This window comes from Hippoglossus hippoglossus, chromosome 17, assembly GCF_009819705.1.
Source record: "Hippoglossus hippoglossus isolate fHipHip1 chromosome 17, fHipHip1.pri, whole genome shotgun sequence".
Taxonomy (NCBI): Eukaryota; Metazoa; Chordata; class Actinopteri; order Pleuronectiformes; family Pleuronectidae; genus Hippoglossus; species Hippoglossus hippoglossus.
The window spans coordinates 7,058,530-7,085,184 of NC_047167.1; the positions used below are offsets into that span (position 1 = coordinate 7,058,530).

The window sequence follows — 26,655 nt, forward strand, 5'->3', positions numbered from 1 at the left end:
CACTGTTGAACTGACTTTATGGTTGATTAACAACAGACCCTCCTTGGTAATAAAGAACACAGTTTATCTGTGTATTCACTGTATCAGCTCAACAGAGGAGGGCAGTGCCACAGTGTGGTTCATTAGATTGTGGAGTCGTAAATGCATCACTCACTGCAGCAGTGATCGCTCACTCACACGCAGAATGTGAGTTCCCCACCTCATCTTCAGTGACTCACCTCCAAGTTTCAGTTGTGTTAAAACAAAACTGCTGCCCCGAAAATTAAAAAACAAACAAAATACAAAATGATCTGCACCAGTGGTGAGATGTAACAAAGTATATTTACTTAGTTACTTAAGTTGAGTACATTTTTCATGTATCTCTAATTAAGTAAATTTATTGTCAGGTACTTTTTACTTTTACTCCACTACATTTATATAATGCATTGCGTTACATGTTGACATAGATTTTAAAAAGTAATCAATAACAAGGAGAATTGTCCACTGATCCAATCAGAGCAGGCAGGCATTATTAGAGCCCGCCTCCTGCAGCAGCAGCATTACTGGTGAAGAATAAACTCCTGAAATGAATCCAGAAGAGGCTGAGACTCCAGTCCATACTGATGCAGTGTAGTAATAGGATATACTCTGCAATTACTTTTACAGTTTTGGAATATTTAAAAGCAAGTACTTACTTAATATTACACAAGTAGATACAGTATTGTGGTACTTTTACTTTAGTACATTTGTCTATTCATTTGTACTTTCACTTAACAGATGTTTGAGTAATTCCTCCACCACTTAGAAATTAAGAAATATGTCCTCATACAGACGTCGCAATGTTAAAAAAAGTCTCGATCTGGATCTACAACTAAATGTAATGGGGTCTTCCTTGACCCATACAGTACCTCATCCTTTCATTAAGTTTGCTAGTCATCCATTTGGTCGTTTTTGCTTAATCTTGTTTACAAACAAACAGACAAGCTCCTTTTCAGAGGTAAGAAAGAAACACAATTGGAGTCGTTATTTTCCCAGTGGATGTCATGTACATATTTATTTACTTAGACACAAAGACAGCGCTCTATTTCTCTGTATAGTGGTGTAGCGGAGAACAAATGCACATTGAATTTTAACCAGAGTGTAAGATACAGGTGAGTGTATTTTACAGAACATACAGAGGTTGTTGTTAAATCTCATTCTGCTTTAACTGGATTCAAAGTTTAATCACAAAAACACATTTACGACTAAAGTTGTTTTCGACTACTAACCACTTACTGGTTTAAAAATACATTTAAAGCTCATGCCACATAATGTCAATGTAAAACTAAATAAATTAAAAGCATCAGCTGGGAGGTATTCGAAAAGAAAACTCTGACAGGCCTAAAAATTATGGCAATGAAAAGGAATTGAAAAAAATTGTGCAGAGGTAGCAGCTAATCTGTACGACAACATGGCACAGTTCAATTAGAGTCAGAATGAGGAGGCAACTGAAGACGTACACTGACTCAAAGCAAAGGTGGAGCCCACGGCCATTTTAAAATGTGCAGCTGGAATGAAAGTCAGTCCGATGTCGATATTTAGGAGGTCTATCAAGTACTGGTGCTGCACAAATTTGATCATTAAAAACCAAACAAACAAACACTGTTGGAAATCATTCCAAAGCACATCAGCCAACACAGAATTAATTACGATCTTAAGGCAACTAAACGTTTTCAGCAGCGAATCACATTCATACAGACGCCTCACACAACTGGGTTAACAGACAACACAAACGGGACAACACAATCAAAACGGATGAGAGCGACAATAGATGTTTAGAGTAAAAGAGCAGACTTACTTTGCGTTGTCAAGTGAGCAGTTGTTTGTGAAAACCTTGACTATTTGATAGCTAATAGCTGCAAGTAACTCTGCACTTTTCATCGTCAACATCCATTGTCTCTCACTTCCATTGTGATTGTCTTTCTGTTGTGGTTTTTGCATTCGTGTTTTCTGTCAATGTGCTTGTGTGAGACGTCTCGGTCACCATACATTCAAGTCATTCCCATGTTTTGTATTAAAAAAAAAAACAATGAGTTGATAAATAATGAAACTTTGGCCTCACTTGCACACCTCTGCTACCTTCTGTGAGAACATGTTAGATGCATGAAGCCCTCATTTAAAAAAATTATCATCTCCTGTAAGCTGGACTTCATGACTTAGACATGAATAACCTGAAGTCGTTCCCTTGCCATGACTGACACCCCAGACACAGCCAAAAGAAAACACGTCCTGTATAAAACACTATAAATACACACAGGTTCTATAAAAACTCATAGATGACACATGGCAGGAGGTATTTTGTTCCTAAGCAAACGTTCCTTTACCTGTTCCTTGAATCAGATGTAGTCTAAAGGCACGTTCACACATACACTAGTGTGAAGCGAATGTTGTGGGGCAAAGTCCATCCAAGTGGAACTCCGATGAAACATTTGCATGTGTGAGAGCGGGCCCTTAGTCCTCTACGCCCACCACAGCCAAACATAAGTAGTGATATGGTTTGCAAACACAGACATGGGTGTCCTCTCTTTCTAGGAAACCTGTCAATGATATTAAACTAAAAATAGTTAAAAATCAGTTTTTACACAATTGACATTGTGCAACAGTTATGTCACATCAATGCTGACCTCATTAGGTCAATAAATCATCAGCAAAATAAAAGTCATTGCTGCTTTGTTAATTTCACAGCCAAAACTGAGGCCAAGGTCAATTTGAAATCCTTACTGAGTTACATAAAAACTGAAACATTTGACCATTAGGATTTTATCTAAGACTTGAATGGACTGATATTATCTTAAAACATATATTTGTTCCAAACCACTTACCATTGCATACATAAAAGATGGATGCCAAGCTTGAAAATGAATATTTATAAATGTGTGTTATCTGTGGGTTAAAACTTGACTTGCACTGGGTTGGTTGTTTACATTGAGACAGAAACTCAGTAGGAACTTCAAATTAAATCGGACTCTGATCTGATCTGTGACGTCCTTGCCCCACACAGTAATACTGCTTCTAAACTACATGTCAAGTCTATGAATCAACAAAAGAAAAAGTGCAATCCCAAACTTCTGTGTAAGTGTTGGTGAGCACCAGGGCACATCCCTGTATTTATGGTGCGTCGTCATCGGGCCTCTTGAGCACTGCGCTGTATTTCATCGGAGCGCTGTCGTCTTGTAGCTGCACCTCCACCAGAGTGAAGAGTGAAATGATCTGTAAAGGAAACAACAAATGATGAACATCTGACGGTCTAAGGAGTTATGTTTTGGTTTGTTAGTTATGCTGATTCTGCAGATTACAATGAAACTTGGTGGAAGGGTGCGATATGGGTCAGGAACGAACCCATTACATTTTGAGGTGGATCCCAGATCAGGGGGCAGATCTAGGATTTTTTCCCCCCATTTTCTTTAACATCGGAGATAAGGCTTTCAGGAAATAATTAGGTTTCTCAGAGAATAATGAATGAATCTTGATAAAAGATCCAAATAAACATCTGGATCTTTTGAATTCAATTGGTTTTATACGGGGACTGTTGGGCCTTAGGGTCCGTGATCTACTGAGTTTTCTCCTGTCACTTTCATATATTATCAAACCATGCTTATTGTGAAAAGAGCACCTTCATCATTCATTGAAGACGTACATGATAGATATGAAACCTTCAATCTCTTTCTCCATTTTTATGTGCATTAAATAACTTAATCTAAGAGCAGGTCAGACTGTAACAAAATCATTTCCAGTGGCTGTGGTCCTCACCTGCTCCACTGGAGGTTTCTCTAAGTCTTCTGGTGTCCAGGTCAGGGTCAGCTCAGATTTCTTTCCCACCCTACGATGGTGAAATGAGGCCAGGCCCGCAACAGACTAAAGTGAAAACAAATGGTTTCAAACAGGTTTAGATGAAATAGTCACTGGACCTACCGCTGTGGTGCCGTCTTGTAGGACACTCACACTTTCGATCTCTGGACCAACTCATTTCTATCCTTTTTTTAGTAAGTAAAAGTGAACGTCCATCTACACAGTTACATGATTAAGAACATATGCATAAATGTGAATATGAAGCTAAAAACTATAAAAGTTTTCCTTAAATTGAGTGCATCTGAAAAACTAAAAGTACTAGTATGCACAAATTTACTGAATATATTTAGAAGCCGTTCCCTGTTATTGGAGAGAATTGCAGCTGACCTTGCAGTAGATGCGTTTCTGTACTCCGTAGCGGAGAACCAGCACATCAAACGACTGATCCAACACCCCCATCACCATGGCCTCAGAGTCCAGGGGGCCACACTCCTGTGGAGAACAAACAGACCTTGGAATAAACTATATCACGTTTAAATCATGTAGCTGAATTGCTCCAAACATTTTTTTATTTAAGGAGGATACAATATAACCTACAACTCTATGATCACAGCCCAGGGTGGAAGCCACAGGAAATACTAGTCTCAAAATATAATAATATGAAACTGTGGTGAAGAATAAATGTCCCATATCAGAGAAAATACAAAATGTTTCCTCAGACTTAAAGATTAAAAAGAAAAATCACAAAGGGAGTCACAAATTATGTACTTGATATAGAAGTATTTGGTTAAAATCAAACCTGACACAAGAGAAATGTTTTAGTTGGTCCCACTTGCTGACAGTGTGTTGTTATTTTGTTACCCACCTTTACAAAAACTCCAAAGAAGAGCTCCGAGCTGAGCTCCTGGACTCGCTTTGACACCGTCTTCTTGTCATTACAGTGCGATGCCTGTTTTCCCACTTCCTCTGTTGACAGCCTTAAGTGAGGCCCGCACTCTGTGTGAGCACGTGGAGAGGACAGACGTGAACAAAATAAGTATGAGCCAAACAAAATAAATAATTCATACATACATGCAGACAGGTAGGAAGTGCGTAAACAACGACAAAGGCAACAGGAAAAACATCAAGTCAGAATCAGGTCTGAGGCTGCTTTGTTCTTTTCTACATTAACAACCAGAAATGTCCTGCAACACAATGAAGCAATGTCCTTGACAAACAAGGCCTTCTGTTATCTGCTTAAGTGTGTGTGTCTCAGAGAGGCTGTTTTGTAATGAAGGTACACACTCAGGGAAGCAGCCAGCAGGCGGTGCACAATGATGTCAGCGTAGCGCCTGATGGGTGAGGTGAAGTGTGTGTAGAAAGGAACGTTGAGGGCGTAGTGCTTAAACAGCGGCTCGTCCTTCACTACGCCTGTGGAGAAGTACAACGCCATCTGGGAGACACCAACAATCCAGATTAAATACATACACAGATCCTACAGATTAACAGTGTGTAATCTGGGAGATAAATAATATTGGTTCATTAAATATTACAGACTAATGTTCAAGTTGTTGTTTTCACTTCTCAATCCCATAAATACTATTTTATATTTAATAACCGATTTAACAACTATTTCAAAACTTTACTTCTCGCAATTGACTCATTAAGCTATTCTTCAGTTTACATGCAAAAGTCAATCCCACACAAATTGATAATAGAGCTAAATATTTGTACTATACTTTATATCTACTATGAATAGGGACAATGCTTTTCTGCAGTAGCTACTGAGCTCCCACCTGCATGGGTCTGGAGCACATGTGGGTGAGGACTTCTTTTCTGTAACTGGAGTACTCATCATCACCAAGAGTAGTATTGAGGCTCCTCTGCATATTGGGGGGGGGAAACAATAAAAATAATTCAATCATTAATATTTTCAGGTTTCCTTTAACATCTTTTTCATTTGGGGACTGAGATGAATGATTGTATTAGGACAAAAAATGACATATGTATGAATAAATAAATAAAATGAAAAAATGAATAGTGATGAAACAGGCCATTTCTGTATTTCTACATGTAATATTATTACTTTATGCATTTCTGTGTCCATATGTTTACTGTGTGGGCGGGGTTAACTAAGTCTCCAGCCGGATTGGTTACAGAGGTGTGTCATCGGATCTACTACTTCTGTCTTGAGTTGGTTGGTACACAGGAGCTTTGCCTATAGCTCAGTATTAGCCGCTTTCGTTTAGCTAATAGTTAAGACAGCCAAGCTAATAAATAATTAAATACATGTAGGTATACAGAAATAAAAATAAATGTAGGAATGTATTAATGTAGAAATTAGTTAATAAATGCAGAAATAAATATACAAATAAATAAACAAATGTCGCAATACAGAAATAGCCTTTTTCATCACGTAATTATTTTTCATTTGTATTCAATGATTTTATTCCTTGTGTGATGATGCAACACAGATGACAGACATCAGGAGAAAAGTGACAAATGAACAATTTAACACTTTTCCCCCCAATTTTGAACCGAAATCAGGTGACATCTGCATTATGAGCACCTACATGCAATGCTCCTGCAGACGACAGGTCAAGGTCGATGCCCAACTGGTCACACAGCTCCTGCAGCTCATCCACCATCTTGGCTTTTGGTGGAGGGTGGCGCCTGAGCAGGGCCAGGTCAGGAAATTTGCGGTAGATGTGGTGGGCGGTGGCGATGTTCGCCAGCAGCATGAACTCTTCCACCAACCTAGAGAAAAGAGTTAAAGAGCGACAGAGGAGGAATTTAAGAAATGGGAAGAATGGAGGTTTGATCAAAAGAATGCATTTGAACCTAAGTTATAAATCTGCCTTGTCAAATATTTGGGAGAAACAGAAGGACACAGACACAGATGCATCTGAGGAGGGTTTGTTACTCACTTGTTGCTGTCTCTGTACTGATAAACATAGCAGCCCTGAGGCATCATGGTCTCTCTATCCAGGGTGAAAGAAAGTTTCATCTAGAACGAAGAACACAATGCGGGTACACAAGATAATGTTATGAAGCTGGCAAACTGGGAAATCTGGATAATTGTCAATTTATCTTTGATAATTGTTCTTATTTTGAAATAAAGTAAGAAATATCGAAAACATTGGCAGAGTCCTATTTCTGAACAATGAAAGAGATTGTAAGGATTACAAAACATAAGATGAATTATAAAGACAGTATGAAATTCACAAAAAAGTCAAAAAAAACCCCAAAAGGTTAAAGATCTGAATATGCTCCCTGATCTGTTTGAAGAAATGGTCCCCAGTTACTTCAACTGTATTGGATTGGGCTGCAACACTGTTTACCCCTAAAACTCAAAAAGTGTTTTGTGGACTCAAACACTTCCCCCACCCCTTCATCGGCATAGTGGTGAGTAGATAGAGTGGATTTTTCTTTTTCTTTGAACTATCCCTTTAATGGACCTGTACTGAAACCTCAAATAAGTTGAGTTAGGAAGCATGATGGTCTCTTTCTGACATCGCTGTCATGGACCAGTGTGTAGTACATTGTTTAGAAAAGGCAGCACAGAATAGTCAAATAGCAGCATGTGGGACTGACCTGGTCTAGCCTGAGGGCTCCGCCTGAGAAGCGTTGAGCTCGGAGGTTCTTGGCAATAGAGTGCAGGTTGAGCACAGCCTGGTGGATCTCATCGATGGGGTGCACAGGGTCCACAGGTGGCAGCTCCCCAGCGGAGAACAATTTCTCAGGGGCCTCGATCATGCTCTGAGCATGGTCATAACTCAATTTCACACAGGAGCGGATCACTGAGCGGCCAAACCACTCACTCAGGATCTGGAGAGTGGGCAAGTGAAGTGGAACCAAAGAGATGAAATAAATCAATCAGCAATCCTACCCTTCACCCCTCTATATCTGTGACAATTATAAACAGCTCAGTCAATTTTGGATGATCATACCTTCCCCTCGGGTGTAATTTTCCAAATGACAGAGAAGGTAAGTCTGTCGGTGAGAGGGTTGAGACTGCACAGCTCCTCACAGAGCAACCGAGGTAACATGGGGATCACCTGGATGATGACAAAACATGTGAACACACAGGGTATATAAACAAAGATATAACAGTTAGGCTGCAACAGAGAAATTGGCAGTCACATCAGTAATATGTGGATTGCTGAGAAGGTTATGGTCAAATACTTGTTCAAAATATGAAAATTGAATGAAGCAGCTTGTTAAAAGTGTTGGAGCAGGTGTCCTCACCTTCTGAACAAGGTACACACTAGTTGCTCTTTGGCTGGCAATGGCATCCAGAGCATTGTCCTCGTCCACAAAATAGCTCACGTCAGCAATGTGAACTCCCATCTCAAAGTTTCCTGTGTTGAAAAATATCCAGTGTAAACATAATATAACCAAAACCTCCTAAATAACACAATCCTTCAACATGAGCATCACACATCTTTAAATCAGAACACATCATCATCACGAGAGTCTGGCAGCAGTTTACCATCTGGGAGTTGTTTACAGGAAAGAGCGTCATCCAAATCTCTGGCAGTGGCCGGGTCGATTGTGAAGATACACTCGTTCCTGTACGTAATGAAAAAACATTGCTCTGAGAATCTTGTTGTATGGACACATGGTCTAAATTAAGATTTGATGCACTTGCTTGCTCTCATTGGATGAAAAAGCTTGAAATTATTAGTAGTCCTATTATATTGTGATCTGTAAATAATATATACAGTAAGTGGTGTAACAGATCAATCCCAGGAATGCATTTAAAGTGCAGATTAACTGCAAAGATTACATATTACTGTAAGATACAGTTTTACTGGTTGCGACTTTTAAAAGTAATGATAGACGGTGAAAGCCATGGGTATTAGAGGAGAGGAAGATTTGAAGAAGCTTGCCACATAATTTAAGTGGGACCATTTTTGGCTTCCAGGAGTAATATACTGTTGACAGAGGAAGAGTGGTGGAAAAAAACCAAGAGAAAGCCATATGACAGCAGCTGAAACTATAAGGTCTGTCTGCATCGACGGTAAAACTTTATGGACGAAAGCGTGCGCATGAGAGGGAGAGACTGAGGAATGTGGAGAGCAGACAGCTCTACAAGGAAACAGTGGAGCAAAACACTTACTTAGAGAAATGTTATGTTATTATAAGAAATGTTCTTCAACTGTTCATTAAGAAATTGCTGTTCTGCAAAATGAGCCAATCCTCGACTCAAAACAACCATCTCATCCGAACCATGAGTTTTGGGGATCCATAGCATCTCCAGTTATCCTCAAGTAAAAATCTGTATCCGTATGTTCCAATTCAAAAAGCATGTTTCCTAATAAAGAGGGAGGGAAGAGTACATAGACATGTAGTGATTTCCCCAGTTGTACCTCAGGTCTCTCCTCTTCGTCAGCTCCTCAGGTGGGATGGTCCAGGGCAGGTTCTTGGGCAGGCAGTCCAACACGCTATCTGAGAACTCAGAAGAATCCACATCATACTCTGTCAGGATGCCCTCTGTCTCTGGTTCGATTTCTCCAGCTTGACCCAGAGTCTTAGCCAGTTGTCTGAAGGGGAAAACATTAGGAGACAATCAGAGTGGTTGCAAGGTTATATACCATCTACCGCACCGTGCATCTATACACACCCTTCTGCAAAGTTGCTGTCGGCTGACCAGTTGGTGATGCGACAGATGAACAACGTGTTAATGTAGTCACCCGAGCGGGAACTAAAGTCATCAGGGCAGTCAACCAGGGGAACGTTAATGCGAGGCACCCGGTGGTCCACGGGGGCAAACATGGCAAAGGGCTTGTCTGGTAGGAACTTGATGAAGCCTGTCGCTGCTCTGGAGTGTTTCTTCTCAACAATGTAGACCACCTGGCAGACAGACACAAAGGGCGAGAGGAGTACAGTGAGGACTCATTTCCAGAACAGTAGCATCTATGCTGTGGGATATTTTTTAGTAACTTTTGTTTCTTTTCTAAATCTCTGTTGTTTTAACTACTTAAATAAGTTTAATGTGCACAAGAAATATGAGGAAAAGGCACTGCTGATGAACAAGAGAAACAACAAGCAGAACCTTTGTAGTATAAGAATACCATCTCTAAATCCCCAGGTTTTTCAGTAAAAGCATTCCAAATGGGTGAGTTATACTTTGTTTTATTGTGAAGTATGAACATTAGAGTGAGGATATAACAAATGAGCCAGGCCGGGTACGGACGGAAATCTTTAAAAGATATTCGGTTCGTGTAAGGTTGGTCACGTTTGCTTGGCTGATTTTTTACACTGCACGTCAGTAATTGGAGAAAATGAGCAATAACCATGCGTGTCAGGGACAGGCTAACACAAACTCAGTCCACCTTATATTAATTGCATTGGGCAGAAATTAGGATGCCTGTCAGGTTAAGGCTGGGCTAGGTTCGTTTTCCCATTGTGCATTCCGTACCAAGCTAGATGCTTAGTTTCTATTGGAAACGTAATTGTTCGTAAAAGTTCTGCAATGTTGAGCTTTGACCGCAGTGCGTGAAAAACTGTTCTTGCTCTGCACATTGAAGATAAGTAGAAACTCACTTTAGCTGTCTTTTGGAGTATTTCCCCGTTGGACCGAGGGGTTGACGGATCTTCAAGGAGTCCAGTGAGGAAAAAAATGATACAGATTATTGAACTATTACAATTAAAGATCATCTGTGATTGACACGCTCTTCAGATTAGTGAATAGTCAGTGAAACAGTGTTTACTGACAGTTACCTAATTGAAACAGAATCATTAGATTGGGTAAACACACTTCCTGAATAATGATTTGCAATGACTGCTACATTGACTACTTCTTCACAGTACCTGTGTCACTGAGGGTGATATTCTGAACCTTGATTAAGAGTTCATCCTGGTCCCTACAGCGATCGCCCACAGTAGCATCAGGCCTGGGGGTGTGCTCTTTCTTCTTCTGGGGTGTTTTCACCGGACGTTCTCTCTGTGTCTCTGACTCACTGGTGCCCTCGCAGTCAGTATCTGACCTCACAACCTGGACAGACACAAAGTTTGAGATACGAAGCTTCAAACTATAAGTACACTGTACCGAAAGAGAGGTAAGTGTACTTTACCTTCCACTGCTCTCGAGGTAGGACTTGTATCACCACAACATCTCCGTTCAGCGCTCTGTTGCGAGCTACAATCCCATCCAGGAATATATCCCGCATGTCATCCTGCAAACACACAAGAGATTTCTAACTTTTCTAAAGATCGATGTTCTGGTAGTGGCTAATACAATGAAACCACATGTAAAGTCCCACTTTCTCATTCACTACGGGATAGCAACCAGTCGGTTATACAGAACTAAACAGGTTACGGAGGCACGAAAGATTATTTACTGAATTCATTCGTGGTGCAAAAATACTCTATAAGCTAAATGAAACTTACAGGAGATGGGATGAAAGCTTCCTGGTACTTCTTAGGGTTGATTCTTAGTTGTCCCTGCAGAGGAAGTAGGCAGAATTTGACAATTAACTTGAAGAAAGTGTCCTTGAGTCTGAATTATCAGAGATGGTAAAACAGACGTCTGCCACAGGTTCTGGAGGCTCCACACCTGTTGTAGTTCAACTAGTTTCGTGCTCATTTACTTGACATTGACATCGAGTGAAATGACAAAGGGACTCAGGGTGGGTCTGTATCAGTCCAGCCGAGTTTCAAGTCTTTACAAGTTTTGTGCTTGAATGTTACATATTCATGGATTCTTTTTTTCCCCTTTAAAATGACAGGAAAGGTAAGGAAAAGGGACTTAAACGGGACAAAAATACAAAAGTATCCTAATAATAATTTTCATCAAGTTGCACTCATGAAATTATAATCAAATACATTATTAAACGTATAAAATCAGCATGTCCACATCATTTCACCCCCTGTGTAATTGTGTAAGTTTACTATGGTTTAGGAAGTTACACTGTACTTGAAAAAGCTCTCCTCTCTTCAGGCCATGGGAAACGTCCTCAGCTGTCATGTAAGAGTCAAACACTTGTTTCTTGGATCCTTTTCCTCCTTTGTTTTTGCTTCTGTCTGCCGGAGAATTGGTAGTTGAAGCTAAAAAGAAATGGAAATTGATATAATCCATCACAATTAAATTTGTCTACACCTGCTGAGAACGAATGTGTCAAACACCAATTTACCTCGGATTTGCTGCGTTTTCTTGTCTTTACCATAAGGAGACTTGGGCCTTGACATTTGAGTAACAGCTCCAGGCACTTCTGGGCTCTTCTCTTCTTCTGCATGCTGGGGCAGATTCTTTTTCTTCGGCTTCTTCATCTTCTCTTGTTCCTGTCCACTTGTGCCGGCTTTCTTTGGGGACTGGGGACGTCCATCAAAGTTGGGCTCTTTAGAGGCAAAGGAGTCCTTATTTTTCTTCTGCTGCTTCTGTTGTTTGTAGGAATCACTAAGTGTGACAGAGCTGAACTCCTCTCCAGACTCAATGTCTCCGTCTTGGCTGGTGGTGGTGTCCCTCCTCTGTCCCCGTCGCTGCCTGTCAGTGACATCTTGCTTCCTTTCACAGTCCTGCGGCGCAGTGCGACCGCTCAGCTTCTCCATGTGCAGAGCCAGTGAACTCTCCTCTCCTTTACTTTTCAAAGATGAGGGGGAGAAGTCACTTGAATCAGAGAAATCATTAAGCACTTGGTCCCTTTTGCGCTGTGGTATGTTCAGCCTGTCACTCTGGGCTTTGACCAGCGTGCTTGGCAAAGTTCCTTCCCTTTGAATTGACAAGTCCTTTGCATATTGGTCCAGATACAAATTGAACTTGCTGCTGCGGTGCTGGCTCAGAAGTCTGGCATAAGCATCTTTCTGAGGAGGGGTGCTTGTCTGATCCTGTTTGCGCTTCGGGTCTCGATTCATGTGAGCCTTCTTAGATTGCAGAGGAGAATCCATGTGGCAAACCCTTTAAAGACGCTGCCTCTGAAAAAGCACAGAATAAACAGATTTAGATGAGAAGGTGGCAAACACCAGGGAGCCCAGACTGGACTGGTTCGCTGAGATCAAGCAAAGTTGCCTCATATGAACTATTTCATTCAGGAGCATTGAAAGATGGGACGATTCAATTGAAAAATGGAGTAAATATATTGTTAACCTATATAAAGTCAGATTGTGGGGAATGAAATATGAGGGTGGACTGGTGATAGAAATTCCAGTTCTTTGAATGTACTGTTTGTTATTGTGATGTGTACAGGGTTATGGAAACTATTCCTCTTTGAGCTGCGTATTGTGTTAAAATCTGAAAAACCTCAATACAACATAAAAAATAATGAGTGTTGCCCCTCGGCATGAGTCAATAAATGTAACTTGCATTCAAAGTAGTTTTGTTTCAGGAGTAATGCTTTTAATTCAGTGAACTCGAAACAGAAAGTGGAGATCATTATGTAAACCTGATTTGATGAATGAAAACAGCTGACATGTTGTAGTCCACTGATCTAAACTCACATGGCCATCGCATCAACATGGCTGTCATGTAACATAGTCACTGTTAGCTTAGCACTCACGAACGTTAAACGAGAGAAGAGCTGTGTCATCTCATCGTCTTTGGTAGAGTCTTTCTCAGGGTAACCTAGCTAGCAGCTAGCCGCTCGCTAACATTAAATGGCAGATGTTAGCAGAGCTGGACTAGCATCGGCTAGCGACTCACAACGCGGAGGGGTTAGTTCAACGTTAGATAACAACTTGTACGTCAGACAACGACAAACGAGTGAAAACCACAGAGGTGAACCCACAACGTGTCTAACAGTACCTGTTCCACTGGGCGTTAAACTATCAGCTTCCTGGTCCACTGGGTGTTAAACTGTTAGCTTCAGAGCAAAATGCTAACGGCTACTCTACCTCCGCTGACATGAGAGGTTTCGGTCAGGCTGCATTTAGGTGCACTCGGAATTGTCACAATCAGCCGACAGCACAGAAACGTCCCGTCTAGATATATTCTCAACAACCTATATACTATTAACAAAGAATCACAAAAATAAAATGTAGAGGTATATATTTTGAAAGAGTCCCAGTGATTAAACTGAAGTTTTCATACTAGGTATTAGTAGAACAAATGAAGGAGTGTGGGTAAGCAGACACATGACTGTTTGAGTGAAGGCTCCATTGGCATTGTATGGAGAGCATGACTGGACCTCAGAGCTCTAACATCTGGTGGACAGATGTTAGAGCAGTTTGTTCATGAACATGGCGTCACATGTTACACTGACACACGTGTGTTGAGGATCATAACAAAGTCAAATAATGATCTCTCCATACAGTGAGAACTTGAGCCTGTCAGGTAAAGAAGGTCAGGAACTGACACTGTCCAACATTTCTTATCCTGAAGTCAGAAATAACTGAGATGGGCTTGAAAATAATCTCAGTGAAATCATCATGTTGAGACTAGTGTCTCCACGAAATAACACAAACTGTTCAACACAACAGGCCCAAAATGTCCACTTTCTTCAGGACATCATCTCTCAGACACTTTCTCCAGCTGTCACTTTTCTCTGCTGGGAACTTCCCATCATCAATTATTTCCCAGCATGCTGCTGTTCCCAGAGGCCTGCTAGAGTCTCTCCCTTGTGGTTGTTCTGAGCTGGTGGTCGAGCACATACACACACAGATTTACCTCATTGTTTTAGAAATTATTTAGGCAACAATCCACAAACTGGACAGACACATAATCTTCATCTACGTTTGTATAAAACGTCCATGGGTCAGTTTTCTATTACATATCATAAAATATTTATTAAACTGTTTACACTCTGCTCTTTATCGACTCTTATTCATACTGTAAATATGACATTCATTTTTCTTCTGGTTGTTTCCATTATGTCAAATTGGTGATTCTGTTCATTTACCTGCAGCAAGGAGGTGATGTTTTCACCTGTTTGTTGGTTTGTTAGCAAGATTAAATAAAAAAACAAGACTAATGATTTCCAGTAAAGTTGGTGGAAGGATGTTTATTGTGTATTAATGCAGAGATAAGTAGAAACAACAGAACTTTTTCTTCTCGTTACATCTGGTTTGTCACGGTGGAAATGATCCACAGTCAAACTGTATATAAAAGGCTTTGACTGGGATGTTCTGCTGTTATACTACAGCACCACCTGTGGGTCAAAAAGTGGAAAAGCAACCACTGCTCTGCACCTGATGCAAGTCCAGAGACAAAACTCTGATTTAAAACTCGGACTCAAAGTGATTTAAATGTGTTTAATTTTGTGTCGAACAAAATCAATTTGTGATGTGAATGCAGGAACCTTAAGCACATAAACAAACAGATACACGGAATATGGTTATACACACACATGGATATATACTGAGGGACAAAGGTGGAAAATAATAAAGGCAGACTTAAATACACTATATGTGATTCTTTATAGAGTGTATATATATTCTGGTTGGTGTTGTGTCATTTCAATTAACAGAGTCTTCATGTGAATAAACACAATCGGTCGCGAGGGGCAAGATTTTGGGGCTGCACGGTGGTTGGCACTGTCCCCATAACAGCAAGAAGGTTCCTGGTTTGAATCCCGGCTCAGGTGGGGTCATTAGTGTGGAGTTTGCATGTTTCATCTGCTGAGTGTGTTTGTGTTCAGAATATCTGACAGAATAAAAGAGTGGAGGAGATGGAGGAGCGTGAGAGTGTCTGCAGACACTGTGTCAAAGGACAGAGCAGCAGCAGAGCAGATACACTGATGATGCTGTGTCACATCCACAGGAACACACAGGGAGCTAATCTCAGAGCAGCTAACCTCCTCTGATTCCTCTGCAGCTCTGTCTCCACTCTGCCTCCCAGCAACAAGGCCCAGTCAGAGTTGCTCTACACACAGGCTGCTGCTGCTGCTGCTGCTTCAGCCTCTGTGGATCATCAGGACACTGCTCAGCCTCCGTCCACACACACACTGTCCTCTTCACACTCACCTTTACAAAGATGGCGGCTACAATCTGTTGAGAAAAAGAAGACATCAGTGTTTACAGAGACTCACTTCATCAGCTGTGAGTCAGTGATGCAGCACATCCAGTATAAAAGAGCAGCAGGGACTTGAGTCCTGTTCAGAGGTGGAGCAGCTTCCTCTCTGCTTCATGTTTCATGTGTTGGAATGAACACGCTAAGAGCTGCACACACTTACCATCAAGTGTTGCTTTAGTTTGACACACACTGTCTGCACTGACTCTGAGGACACACACTGACTCTGAGGACACACACTGACTCTGAGGACACACACTGACTCTGAGGACACACTGTGGTGGAAACCTTTGACATCACTACTCAATAAAAACACATGGACCTATTTTCAGGAACCTGACTTGAGTTCATTTGGTATTTTGGTGACAGGATGAGTCGGAGCATCTGGAAACAGAGCGATTGAGATGTACTGGGTGAGTTAGCGGCTGAGATCAACTTAACCAACCAGACACTGATTTAAACTTCCCTTATCCTTCCCTTTAAGGAGAGTGTGCACCACACAACAGTGTAGTGTCACTTTGGTCAGTGGGCGGAGCTTTTATATGGGTTGATCTCCAACTTTCCTGCTCCGGAGCAGGTTAGCTGTTCATCACAAGTTACCATGGTGATTTACCCCGATAAGAAGTGACCGAGCTTCGTAGGACTGAAAAAACTAAACCTGAAGTTAATCTGATAACCACAAATCCTGCTTCGTAGTACAGACTCTGGATCTTTAGTGTGATACTGACTGTGTTTAGTAAAATACTGATGAAAGCAGCGTGGACTAACGCCAACCATCTACTGACCCCAGAGTCTCCAGTCAACAGCCTGAACTCTGCTATAGATCAAGCAGCTCCTTCACTCCTGAGTCCTGCAGGTCGTTGTTACTAAGATCCAGTTCTCTCAGATGAGAGGGGTTGGACCTCAGAGCAGAAGCCAGAGAAGAACAGCAGATCTCTGACAGTCTGCAGCGATACAACCTAAATAAAGAATAAAACTTAACTGTAAATTAAACGGATGTTAGCACAGACTCATAACATGGAAGACAAATACGAAATCAGGCATGTTGAACTAAAAACGAGTCCTGATTCAGGAAAAATATATTACTTGGACATGGTCTCTGTCCTGAAGATCAGTTTAACAAATCCAAAACTAAACACAGATGTGTTTTAACAAATAGCTGAATATTTAAAAATGTGAAAAATTAATTTATGAATGGATTCACGTTATGTATGAAGAGGAATTATGTTGAATTAAATTAGATGAATTGGGTATAAATGCTGTATTATAGATATGAGATCTACAAAAGTCAGTCAGTGAACTGACCTCAGAGTCTCTAGCCGACAGGTTGGACTCTATAGAAAACCACACAGCTCCTTCACTCCTGAGTCCTGCAGGTCACTGTATAGGTCATGGTATATTTACATACGGTATATTTACATACGGTATATTTACATACTTTATATTTAATATATTTAAATACTTCATATTTAAATACTTATATTTACATCAGGGGCAGGTCCTCTCTACGGAGGCAGCCATGTTTTTTTTTTACAGTAGTCCAAACTGGACAAACTAAATCTTTTGAGTTTTTATAACAACTGAAGCTACCACAGCTTGGAAGGGGATGGTGAGGTGAGGAATGTTCAGCTGCAACATGACACTTCACCACTAGATGTCACTTAATTCTACACACTGCAACTTTAACTACTTAACAGACTTTTACATGGTAAAAATAAAAGGGCATTACTTCAAAGTTCATCAGATCATAATCACTTCACTTCACTTTAGGAAATAGGTGGTGGACATCAGCCTCAGGTTTACTCTGTGACTGACTATTCTAGTAAAGTCACACTTGCTATTATTTATTTTCATGTGACAAACAAACAAATACATTATTCTGCATGTTCGCTTATTTAACACACGACAGATCATGACAGATTCAGTAAAGTCTGTTTAAGATTAACGATGTAAAAACTGAATGTAGCCGACAAGTTTAGTTTTCACAAATCAACACTAATACTCTAAAGAGCTTTGGGAGACGTAATGCTACTTTAAACAGCTGCTCTTAAAATGCAGATGTGACGTTAAATATCCATGTTTCAGTCGATCACAGCAAATCTGTTTCTGCAGGACGATAATCTGTGTTTGGGGTCAAATTAAACTATTTAAATTCAACGTTACTTCACTGTACCGCCGCAATAACAAAGTCCAGCTCAACGAGTTTCACACTGCAGCAGCTGCACTACCGTTATTTCTGAAACAATCATCTAATATGACATTAATACGGTCCCGTTAGCATCGTCATTATTGCTGGTATCTTGCCTGGAGGCTAGCGGGGCTAAGCTAACAAGCCAGGTACAGAGACACCGATACCTGCTCATCACTACTAACACACAATTAAAATACAGCAATTTACTTACCACAGAAACTTGAGCACAGACGTCTTCGACTCCTCCGCCAGGACAAGTAGCCGAACAACAAACCGTAAATATCCAATCCGATATGTGAGTGAAAACCTCTCCACAGACTCAGGTCCCGTTCAGTGCTTTTTATGTTCAGCCTGTGGCCCAGTGACCTGTTAGCTCAGGTGAAGCCGAGCAGACCACAGGCTAACAGCTGGAGTGACGAGCTAACGGGGACGTCACATGTCCATCAATTGATAGTTATGCATCATTTCAAACCTCTATATTATCTAAACGAGCGAGTTAGAAAAGTATTCACCGCCCATACAGCTGTCATGAAGAGGGACCTTAGTGATTGAGACTAAACCCGTTTTCTGAACCAGGCTGTAAACAGGTTTAATTCTGCTCTAAACTCGGGCTTTTTAACATGGGAGTCAATGGGAATTGACTCCTTCTTGGAGCCAGCTTCAAGTGGCCACTCAGTGAACTGCAGCTTTTTGCACTTCCGCATAGGCTTCATGGCTCAGCCCGGGTTGTTGCCGCTTGGGATTGAGAGTGATCATTAGAAACCCAATGACAAACCAGTAACAAGACCAGTAACAAACCCAGTAACAAGACCACTAACAAACCCAGTAACAAACTCAGTAACAATCCCAGTGGTCCATTGTTCCTGTGTTTACCATGAAGGCAACAGAACCATTGAAATATCCTGGTTATAACCGCAAGAGGGCAGCAACGACCAATCATTCTATTTAAATATATATAAATAGCGTGCGTGCGTGCGTGGGGGGGGGGGGGGGTTGGGGTAAGTGTGTGTGTGTGCGTGTGTAGGACCTTGTGCAGCATAAACACTGATTTCATGCGCACCAAAGCCCGCTCCCAAGGGGTTGGGTTATGCAGTAGAAGTAGTAAAATAGGTAGAATAAAGTAAAAACAATAAAAAAAAGTAAAACTATGAGAAAATAAAATAAATTCAAACACAATGACTGTGATGTTTAAAAATAAAAACAATGAAACACTAAGCCAGGACTGCAATTATAAAAAATCTGATTAATAGTGTAAAAGAATATAAATGGACTTGATACCAGCGGCTCTGGCAGGGTTTAGTTAAAAAAAGCAGAGCTCTAAATACCTAACAAGCACTCCGAGCGCCAGTGCCCCTCAGAGTGCTCATTAGGAATTTAGTTTGGATGGTTAAGTTTAGGGTAAGGGGCTAGGGGATGTATTATGTCGATGAGGGTCCTCACTAAGATATAAGTACAAACATGCGTGTGTGTTTGAATGTGCATGTGTATGTGTAATTTTATAGAATGAATATAGTTCTTCTTTACCCCTTCATTTGCTGGTGGCTCTCTTCTCTCTGCTGACAAGTTGATTTCATATCTGTCTGTTCACGCTTGCTTAGTGTGTATGTGTGTGCGCTCGTGTGTGCAAATACACACATCCTTCACCATAATTCTCCAGGGTTAGTGTGGGAGTGCTTTACGATCAGACAACACCAGCTATGTGTTTTCGTGAGCGTTCAGTTGGAGCTTTCAGACATCTGAGCGTATGATTCACGTGAGGTTGACGTGTCTCACCTTGAGAAAGGCACGGAATTATTCACCTGCATACATGCGCTCTCACAAATATCCACACACACTCACAGCTGCGTTCAGTAAGGGTTGTGATTAAGTTATTTCGGAGTTTTGCATGACCAAGGAGAGTACATGTCATGTCTGATGGCTGATCTTGTGCCAAAGACGTCATTTGGAGTCTGAGCACTGGTGATCTGGGGATGGACCTGCAGTGTCAAGGTCCTGCCGATGCAAGCTGTCAGTCTCAGCTGTCAATCATTAGGGATCACCCCATTTTTATGACATCAAATAACTAATCACAATTATCTTCCTGTCAACTAACTCCTAAGATTGAGGACAAAAAAAAAACACACTTGTTAATTTGACAATAGATTTTCATTCGAAAGACACATTTAAAAGCACAACATTGTAAACTTTTCTTAGGTCAAACCTTATTTGAGCCCTGGTCCCTCCTGCGTGTGTGTGTGAGCTCATAAGACCTTTTTTTCCCTTCCCCCTGCTTTCTGGGGTAATCTGAAGGAACCTTGGGGAGAACAGAGAGCGTGAGTGAAGGAACGGCTGGTGCAGCAGCCTCGATCACTGTTGCGGTCGTACAGACCGAAGTTGTAAAGCATGCAGATGAAGCAGCAAATAACTATCAAATATTCATCAGACCAGGGGAGGCAGTGCAGCTTGTAAAAGAAGATGAAATGGAGGGAGGGGGGGGCAGGAGAAGTTACTTCATACAGTGTCTCGTCTCATTTCCATTCATGCTCCCCTTCAACTCTTTTCCTGATTCAACATCTCCACCATGCATCTTCTCTGATGGAGCCTGTAGGTTGCTTGGTTATTTACCTCAATGTATAAAATATAGGGAAGTGTTGATAATCATTTATGTCATTTACTGGTACTTTCTTGTCAGCGGTATCTGTCTTGTTTCTGGTTATCCATCCGTCTTTGAGTGTCTGACCTCTGCATCATTACACGGGGCTGATTGGTGTGGGAGATGTGGATACTACAGTTTTAGCTTTAGTTGCTGCAGGGCCAGGCAATACCTTCCGCAACACTGGCTGCAGTGAGCAGCGGGCAGATCTCTGTGGTCATCACCTTCCACTGCCATGGCAATGGCCCGCGAGTCACCCCGGGCGAGCTGCACACAGCAACGGCCATTTACAGTCTGGGGCTGACTCCTGATCTGTGGTGGGGAATGTCAGAGTCATGACATGTCAGAATGTCCGCACGCACACACAAGCAATGCTTACAATGTTTTGTAACTATCAACAATACATGACCCCCCCCCCCCCCCCCCCCCCCCCGTACTTTTATTGTACATATTTGCCTATTATGACTATGTAACTATCTATATATATATATATATATAATCTCTGCTTGTCTGGAACAATTTTTAGACTTGACGTCTTCGTCAGTCCAACAGTCTTTTATTATTGTAATGAGTGATCATGCTTAAAATTCTATTCTCAGTTAGGGTTTTAATTCTTGAATTTATTTAGTTGGTTTTTATGTTATTTGTTTGATGTATTTTTACATGTGTTTTTTATTAATGAAGCACTTTGCAACTTTGCTTTGAGAAGTGCTAAACAAATGAGATATAATAATAATTATTATTATTATCTTTGACAATTATTATTGTTATAGTGAAGACACTAAGGTTGTTAATACAACATGTAGACATGCAGCAAATGTTTAAATGTGTGTCTCGATTATAGTTACCTCCAGCTTTCCTTATGATTCAGTCTGACAAACACGCTCCTCCATCTTCATCTTCATCATCACCACACACCACCCTCGCATCTCTTCTTCCTACGGGCGCTACTTTCAGCACCGGACAGCTCCAGTCGTTTCCCACGCTCCGCCCACCTCCGGCAGACTGGCAGTGAGAAACAACCACACACGCCGGTGGGCGACACTTCAAGTGGCCTATTACGGTTTTATTGGGTGGGACGGAACTTCGGGGGCAATTTGCTTCGTTCCTCGTCATCCTACTCTTCTCACATGGATCTCAAGACGGAGACACTCGGCTCTAACGGCACTGCATCTGAATGGACTGCTGAGGAGTCCGTGCTGTCTGCTCTTGAGTCAATGCACCGCTGGATCTCCGTGCAGCTGTTTGGATTAGATGGTGGTGTTGTGACACGCAGCAGAGGAGAGAGAAAGTGTGGTTGTTTCTGAAGATGCGCTGGACGAGAAGTGGGTATCAATCATCGTGTTTAGCCTGATGATGGGTATGCAATCCAGGGCATCATCTTGTGTGTGCGTCTCTAAGTGTCTTAAGTCGTGAACCAGCGGAACAACAGAGAGTGGCTTTGGTTATGATCAACACTTTTCCAAGTGCCCGCGCTGTCTTCTCTCTGCCCGTGAAGAACGCACCATGGTGGCCCTCCTGCTCCTGGTGGTCCCGCTGCTCCTGCACACAGGGCTTGCTCTGGGATCAAACTTTGGTTATGTGGAGTGGTCTGACAACGAAAAGGACGACAAGAATCCACCGGTCTTCAGCACGCAAAACATCAACAGGGAGCCGCCCCACCACCCGACCTTCTACCCAGTGCCATCCACCGAGCGCACGGTGGTGGCGCACAAGATCGAGGAGGACCTGCCGCGGGTGGTGACCGCTTTCCTGCACACAGGCGACTCCTCGGCGCTGAGACAGGTGAATTGCTCTCGGAGGTACGAGCTGAGCAGCCTGCGGGGCGGCCTGCACGTCGCCTCGCACTACTCCCTGCACAGCATCCTGGACACCGTGGCGCACGCCACAAACTTCCTGAACGCGATCCTGCAGGCCAACAGGTCCCGGGAGCAAACCCTGCGCAGGGACATCCACTGGTACCACGCGCTGGTGCAGAGCATCCTCGAGGGGGACCCCAAAATCCACAGGGCGGTGGTGACCTTCCACACCGACGCTCCGACGCCGGGCCCCCACTTTTTCCTGCAGGCGACGAGGACCGAAAAAGAGGTGGTGCTGCAGGACCTGTCCGGCTCTGCGCACCGGCACATGAGGAACAGGAGCCAGGAGTCCGACTGGTTTAACGAGTTCAGGGACGGCAGGAGACCGCACTCGCACAGAAGAGTCAAAGAGAGTGGAAGTTACATTCTGGACAAGAACCAGATCAAGTGGTCGGCACCGTATCTCGAGTGTGAACACGGGGCGTTTGTGCCCTACTGGCTCCTGACCCTGTCTGCTGGTTTCTATGGACTGAAGAACAACTCTGCTCCGGAGTTCAGGTGAGAAAGTGTGGGTTTGAAACAGAGAGAAAGGAAGAGGGGAAAGATGTTTGTTTGTGTTGGATTCATTTTCCTACAGAACTTGTTTTGTTTTCAAAATGCAGAAATAAGATTATAATATATTTATTACATTAATAGGGTATTCTACACACTGTAAAAACACAGTAAAAAAGTCATTTCATTTATCGTAAGTCATTTAAGTCATTAAATTCATTAAATTCATTAAATTCAAAAAAGTCATTTATCGTATTATTTTACAGTTCTTTTTTCTAAATTACGTGTGAAACCATTAAGCCTTAACTAAAATTGTAACCATAAAATAAAAGGTGTAATCCCCAAAATTATTACAACAGGTAATTATAAACTTTTTAAAATCAGTTTATTCAAATGCTTAATGGTCTTGAATGTTACTCTTAATTCTATGTAAAAAAAATCATTCATGTGTATCTGTATCTTAAAAAAACAAACAATACTCTGAATAACGAGTGTTTGAGTCCACAAAACTACAGAAAAAAACCACAACATGTCTCCATACTGTTCCTGTGGTGTCATCCAAGTGTCTGTAAGCCCCGACATTCAAATTCGACTCAAAGGGGCTTAATTTACACAATCTTGCAAGATCATTAAAGCTCACACATAAATGCATAAATAAGTAAATAACACACGTTGCAATTCATCTTTACTTAGCTGTTATTTTGATGCTATTACATTGGCATCAAAATAACGTAGAATGAGTAGTTTTTGAGTTTATATACTCAAAAACATTCCAAAGGGCGATAAAGTCCATCCTTCAATTCATCCCACTACAGTGATTAACACAGCCAGCTCTCAGCCACAGCTATTAAATAGAAGTACCTCATATTGATTGACAATAATGCACTGTGAGATTTGATGTAAATATGGATCCTGCTGAAGTGAGGCCTTGATGCAGGAAACAGATGGTGTAAAGGCTGCTTCACAGACACAGGTAGACGCTTCAATTCATATGCTCACCTGTCAAAGCACAGCTGTGCGTCTCTGCTGCTGTATCCTGCAGCCTAATGAACACTGCAGGCTTCACACAGGGTTAGCTGGAGAAGGGATTGACACGAGCTGGCTTTTGTGTTCAGTGTTTGTGTGTGTGTGTGTGTGTGTGTGTGTGTGTGTGTGTGTGTGTGTGTGTGTGTGTGTGTGTGTGTGTGTGTGTGTGTGTGTGTGTGTGTGTGCGTGTGCAGGTGCAGGTGCATAAAAACACTCAAGGATCTCGTATTTCAAGGCTCCAGTCCAAGAGTGTCTGGAAAAGATCAATTTAATCATGAATAAACAATGAAAGATCCACAACCGCAATATATGGCCTCTCTGAATTTCATGCGCACTTGACTCTCACATCAATCTAAGTGGAGATGTATCACACAAGATGTGCAGTTCAAGATAACTCCACTAGTTAATCTTCAGGACACATTAGAAAAACAGAGATTTGTGCTTGACAATCACTCAATTTTTTAACCAAAATTCTTCCGCGAAAATCAGATTTACTACCTAAACTGCAACTAGTACACAAATAGGACAAACTGAATTTGAATGCCGGACGCATATATTGCTCCGTGGTTTGTAGGCAGCAGTCGTGCAAACGATATGAGCCTATGTTGGCAAGAACCCACGTGACTGACTTGTCCCTGAGCAACATGCTGCATCACCACCTGCTCCAGGGACACTGATGGCATTTTCATGTTCGTATGACAAAGATTACTGCAGAGATACCACAGAATTATCAGTTTCTAATCTTTATCTTCACTTTTAGCTTCCATCCCATTTGCTGCAACAGCTCAAGAGTTAAGTGTCTGCTATACATCGCTGTAGCAATCTGTCAGTGGTGTTCTGTTCATCTCCAAACATCTAGTAGCCTGTCTAACTCTCAACATGCTGCGATGAAGACGTTTAACCAGATGTGAGAGTTGGCAGCTCTGCTTTGTTGCCAGTCATCTGATGTGTCATGCAGGTGTCGTTTAATGAATCCAGTGAATCAATTCAGTCATTAATTAGTCGACTATAGTCAAACTGAGCCAAGAGGCTTTTGAGTGAGTGTCAAAGGACTCGTAAACTGTCACTTCATTTTTATAAGGGACAGACTGAAGGGTTATTTCACACATTTGAAATTACAAGAAAGAAGAGAGGAATACTGAAGATGAAAAGTCAATTCCAGTATGCTGCAGTAGAAAAAACATGTTTTTGTTGACTGAATCATTAATTAAACTAGAATGACCACCCTGCAGGTGTATGCCTCCACCAACCAGAGCAGTTTCAGTCTACACACCTTTTTCCTCCAGACTCAGGTCACCGTGTACTTTGACCTTTGACACAGTGATAAAAAAGATATAGAAAACCTTTTCAACTAAAGTAAGACTTTGAGTTGGCATTATTTTCATTTTTTTACCATTTCTAAGATCAAATAGAAATTTCCGTGTTTGTCTCTTGTTTGTGACGTCAGAAGAGGGAGCCACGGGTGAGTAAAGGGGGAACATAATAAAGTGGTTATTTATGACCAGCGTGCCTTTTAGAAGGATTAACACTCTAATTGGCTATAAAGGTCGGCTGCAGCGTCACAAACAGATGCATGCTGCTTTCCTCCCAACTCCACATTCTGAAATACGAGACGTGGTCTGCAACTTTTGGGCGGGTTATTCAGTCTCATGCCTGTGAGGACATTTCTAAAAATAGAAAGTTGGTTGGTTTACGATAGAAAAACGTAAGCGAGTGTAGATGATGGATTCAGTTCCACCATTTTATCCTCCTTCCACCTAAAGGCATCCTCTTCCTCGTCTTTTCTCCCTCTTTTCTCGCTGTCCTTCCAGGCCAGATTTAACGGAGAATACAAAAAGCAATGGCCTTCAAATTTGAATGATAGTTGCAGATGTGACGCAGAGTGATGAGTTAAGGAGGGTGAGAACCTTGAGGCACACTGTGTATATCCAGTGATGCTGTAAATACCCTGTCAATAAGAACCACAATAATGTTGAGACATCACAAAAAATCTAATGACACCATCACTCTGAAGACTGAGGCCTCACCAGCCTCAGCCTAGGTTGGATTAAACTGTAGAAACCAGCTAAAGAATATTGTCAAGACCAGGGGAAGCTAATGCAAGACAGTTTTGTGTGTAGATATTAAAAGTGAAAGAAAAGCTAACATGGTTGTCTTGTTCAGTATAAAGCAATATACAAATAGAACTATAATTACACTTTACTCGACACGTATAGGCCTCTATCAATCAGCCCTTTCATCCACTTTTGGCAGACACCTACTTCTAAGAATCTGTCTCCCACTTTACTTCTCGTCTTTCTATTGTTGCTCTCGAGAGGGGCTCCACATATGTACACAATTTACTGGAGGATTATGTTCTCTGGCTCCTTTTGTCAGAATAAACGCAAAGCACCTCCAAAGACCTTCATGGCCTGGCCCTTTCCATCAAATAAATCACAACGCAGAGATCAGTAGACTGGGTTACAGCTGCACTTTGAATTAAGCCATATTAGTTGAAGTCCCAGACAGTTTTCCTTCAATGTAGTATTGCAGTCACATCCCTGAGCAGTATTTAACACGATTTATTTACCAGCTTAGATCTGTAATGCCTCACTGCTGCACAGGAGAAATTGCACCACTTCCACTTCCTGCAGAGATGTTTGGGTCTACAAGAATTTATATATATATATGTATATGTGAAAAGGTGAGGTGCAATGTGATCCCTGTGATAGTAGAGCATATATAC

General features: G+C 41.7%; 2 protein-coding genes and 1 long non-coding RNA gene across 5 annotated transcripts in view; 1 reads left to right on the plus strand and 2 right to left on the minus strand.

Annotated features, from left to right (window-relative positions):
* Positions 1 to 1,005: 1,005 nt before the first annotated feature.
* LOC117778651 (DIS3-like exonuclease 2) lies at positions 1,006 to 13,731 on the minus strand. 2 transcript variants are annotated; one of them, XM_034614371.1, is made up of 21 exons: positions 13,529 to 13,731; positions 11,925 to 12,702; positions 11,708 to 11,838; positions 11,182 to 11,235; positions 10,866 to 10,967; positions 10,603 to 10,786; positions 10,336 to 10,385; positions 9,413 to 9,642; positions 9,159 to 9,332; positions 8,279 to 8,358; positions 8,035 to 8,147; positions 7,737 to 7,844; positions 7,381 to 7,614; positions 6,714 to 6,793; positions 6,360 to 6,543; positions 5,583 to 5,669; positions 5,092 to 5,239; positions 4,673 to 4,803; positions 4,195 to 4,299; positions 3,769 to 3,873; positions 1,006 to 3,228 (listed from the first exon to the last, which is right to left on the minus strand). In XM_034614371.1, the coding sequence occupies exons 2-21, from the start codon at positions 12,673 to 12,675 to the stop codon at positions 3,127 to 3,129; spliced, it is 3,153 nt and encodes a 1,050-aa protein (XP_034470262.1). In that variant the 5' UTR covers positions 12,676 to 12,702; positions 13,529 to 13,731; the 3' UTR covers positions 1,006 to 3,126. The 2 variants fall into 2 exon arrangements, with proteins under 2 accessions (XP_034470262.1, XP_034470263.1); XM_034614372.1 differs by having other exon boundaries at positions 1,010 to 3,228; positions 11,925 to 12,706; positions 13,564 to 13,635.
* A 1,849-nt stretch (positions 13,732 to 15,580) lies between these two features.
* On the minus strand, positions 15,581 to 21,524 carry LOC117778655. Its single transcript, XR_004616829.1, has 3 exons — positions 21,402 to 21,524; positions 20,726 to 20,865; positions 15,581 to 15,708 (listed from the first exon to the last, which is right to left on the minus strand). It is a non-coding gene; the product is annotated as an uncharacterized LOC117778655 (long non-coding RNA).
* A 148-nt stretch (positions 21,525 to 21,672) lies between these two features.
* gpr158b (G protein-coupled receptor 158b) overlaps positions 21,673 to 26,655 on the plus strand; it is a 63,293-nt gene continuing 58,310 nt past the window's right edge. For both annotated transcript variants that reach the window (XM_034614369.1, XM_034614370.1), the window contains exon 1: positions 21,673 to 22,910. In XM_034614369.1, the coding sequence (XP_034470260.1) occupies positions 22,060 to 22,910 (851 nt within the window). In that variant the 5' untranslated portion in view covers positions 21,673 to 22,059. The remainder of the gene's footprint in view (positions 22,911 to 26,655) is intronic.

Coding starts and splice junctions, on each gene's coding strand:
- LOC117778651 (XM_034614371.1), bottom strand. CDS start 12,675: ATGGATTCTCCTCTGCAATCTAAGAAGGCTCACATGAATCGAGACCCG. Junction 5,670..6,359: donor CGTCTGCAGGAGCATTGCAT/GTAGGTGCTCAT, acceptor CCCAATATGCAG/AGGAGCCTCAATACTACTCT. Junction 5,240..5,582: donor TGTGCTCCAGACCCATGCAG/GTGGGAGCTCAG, acceptor GGTGTCTCCCAG/ATGGCGTTGTACTTCTCCAC.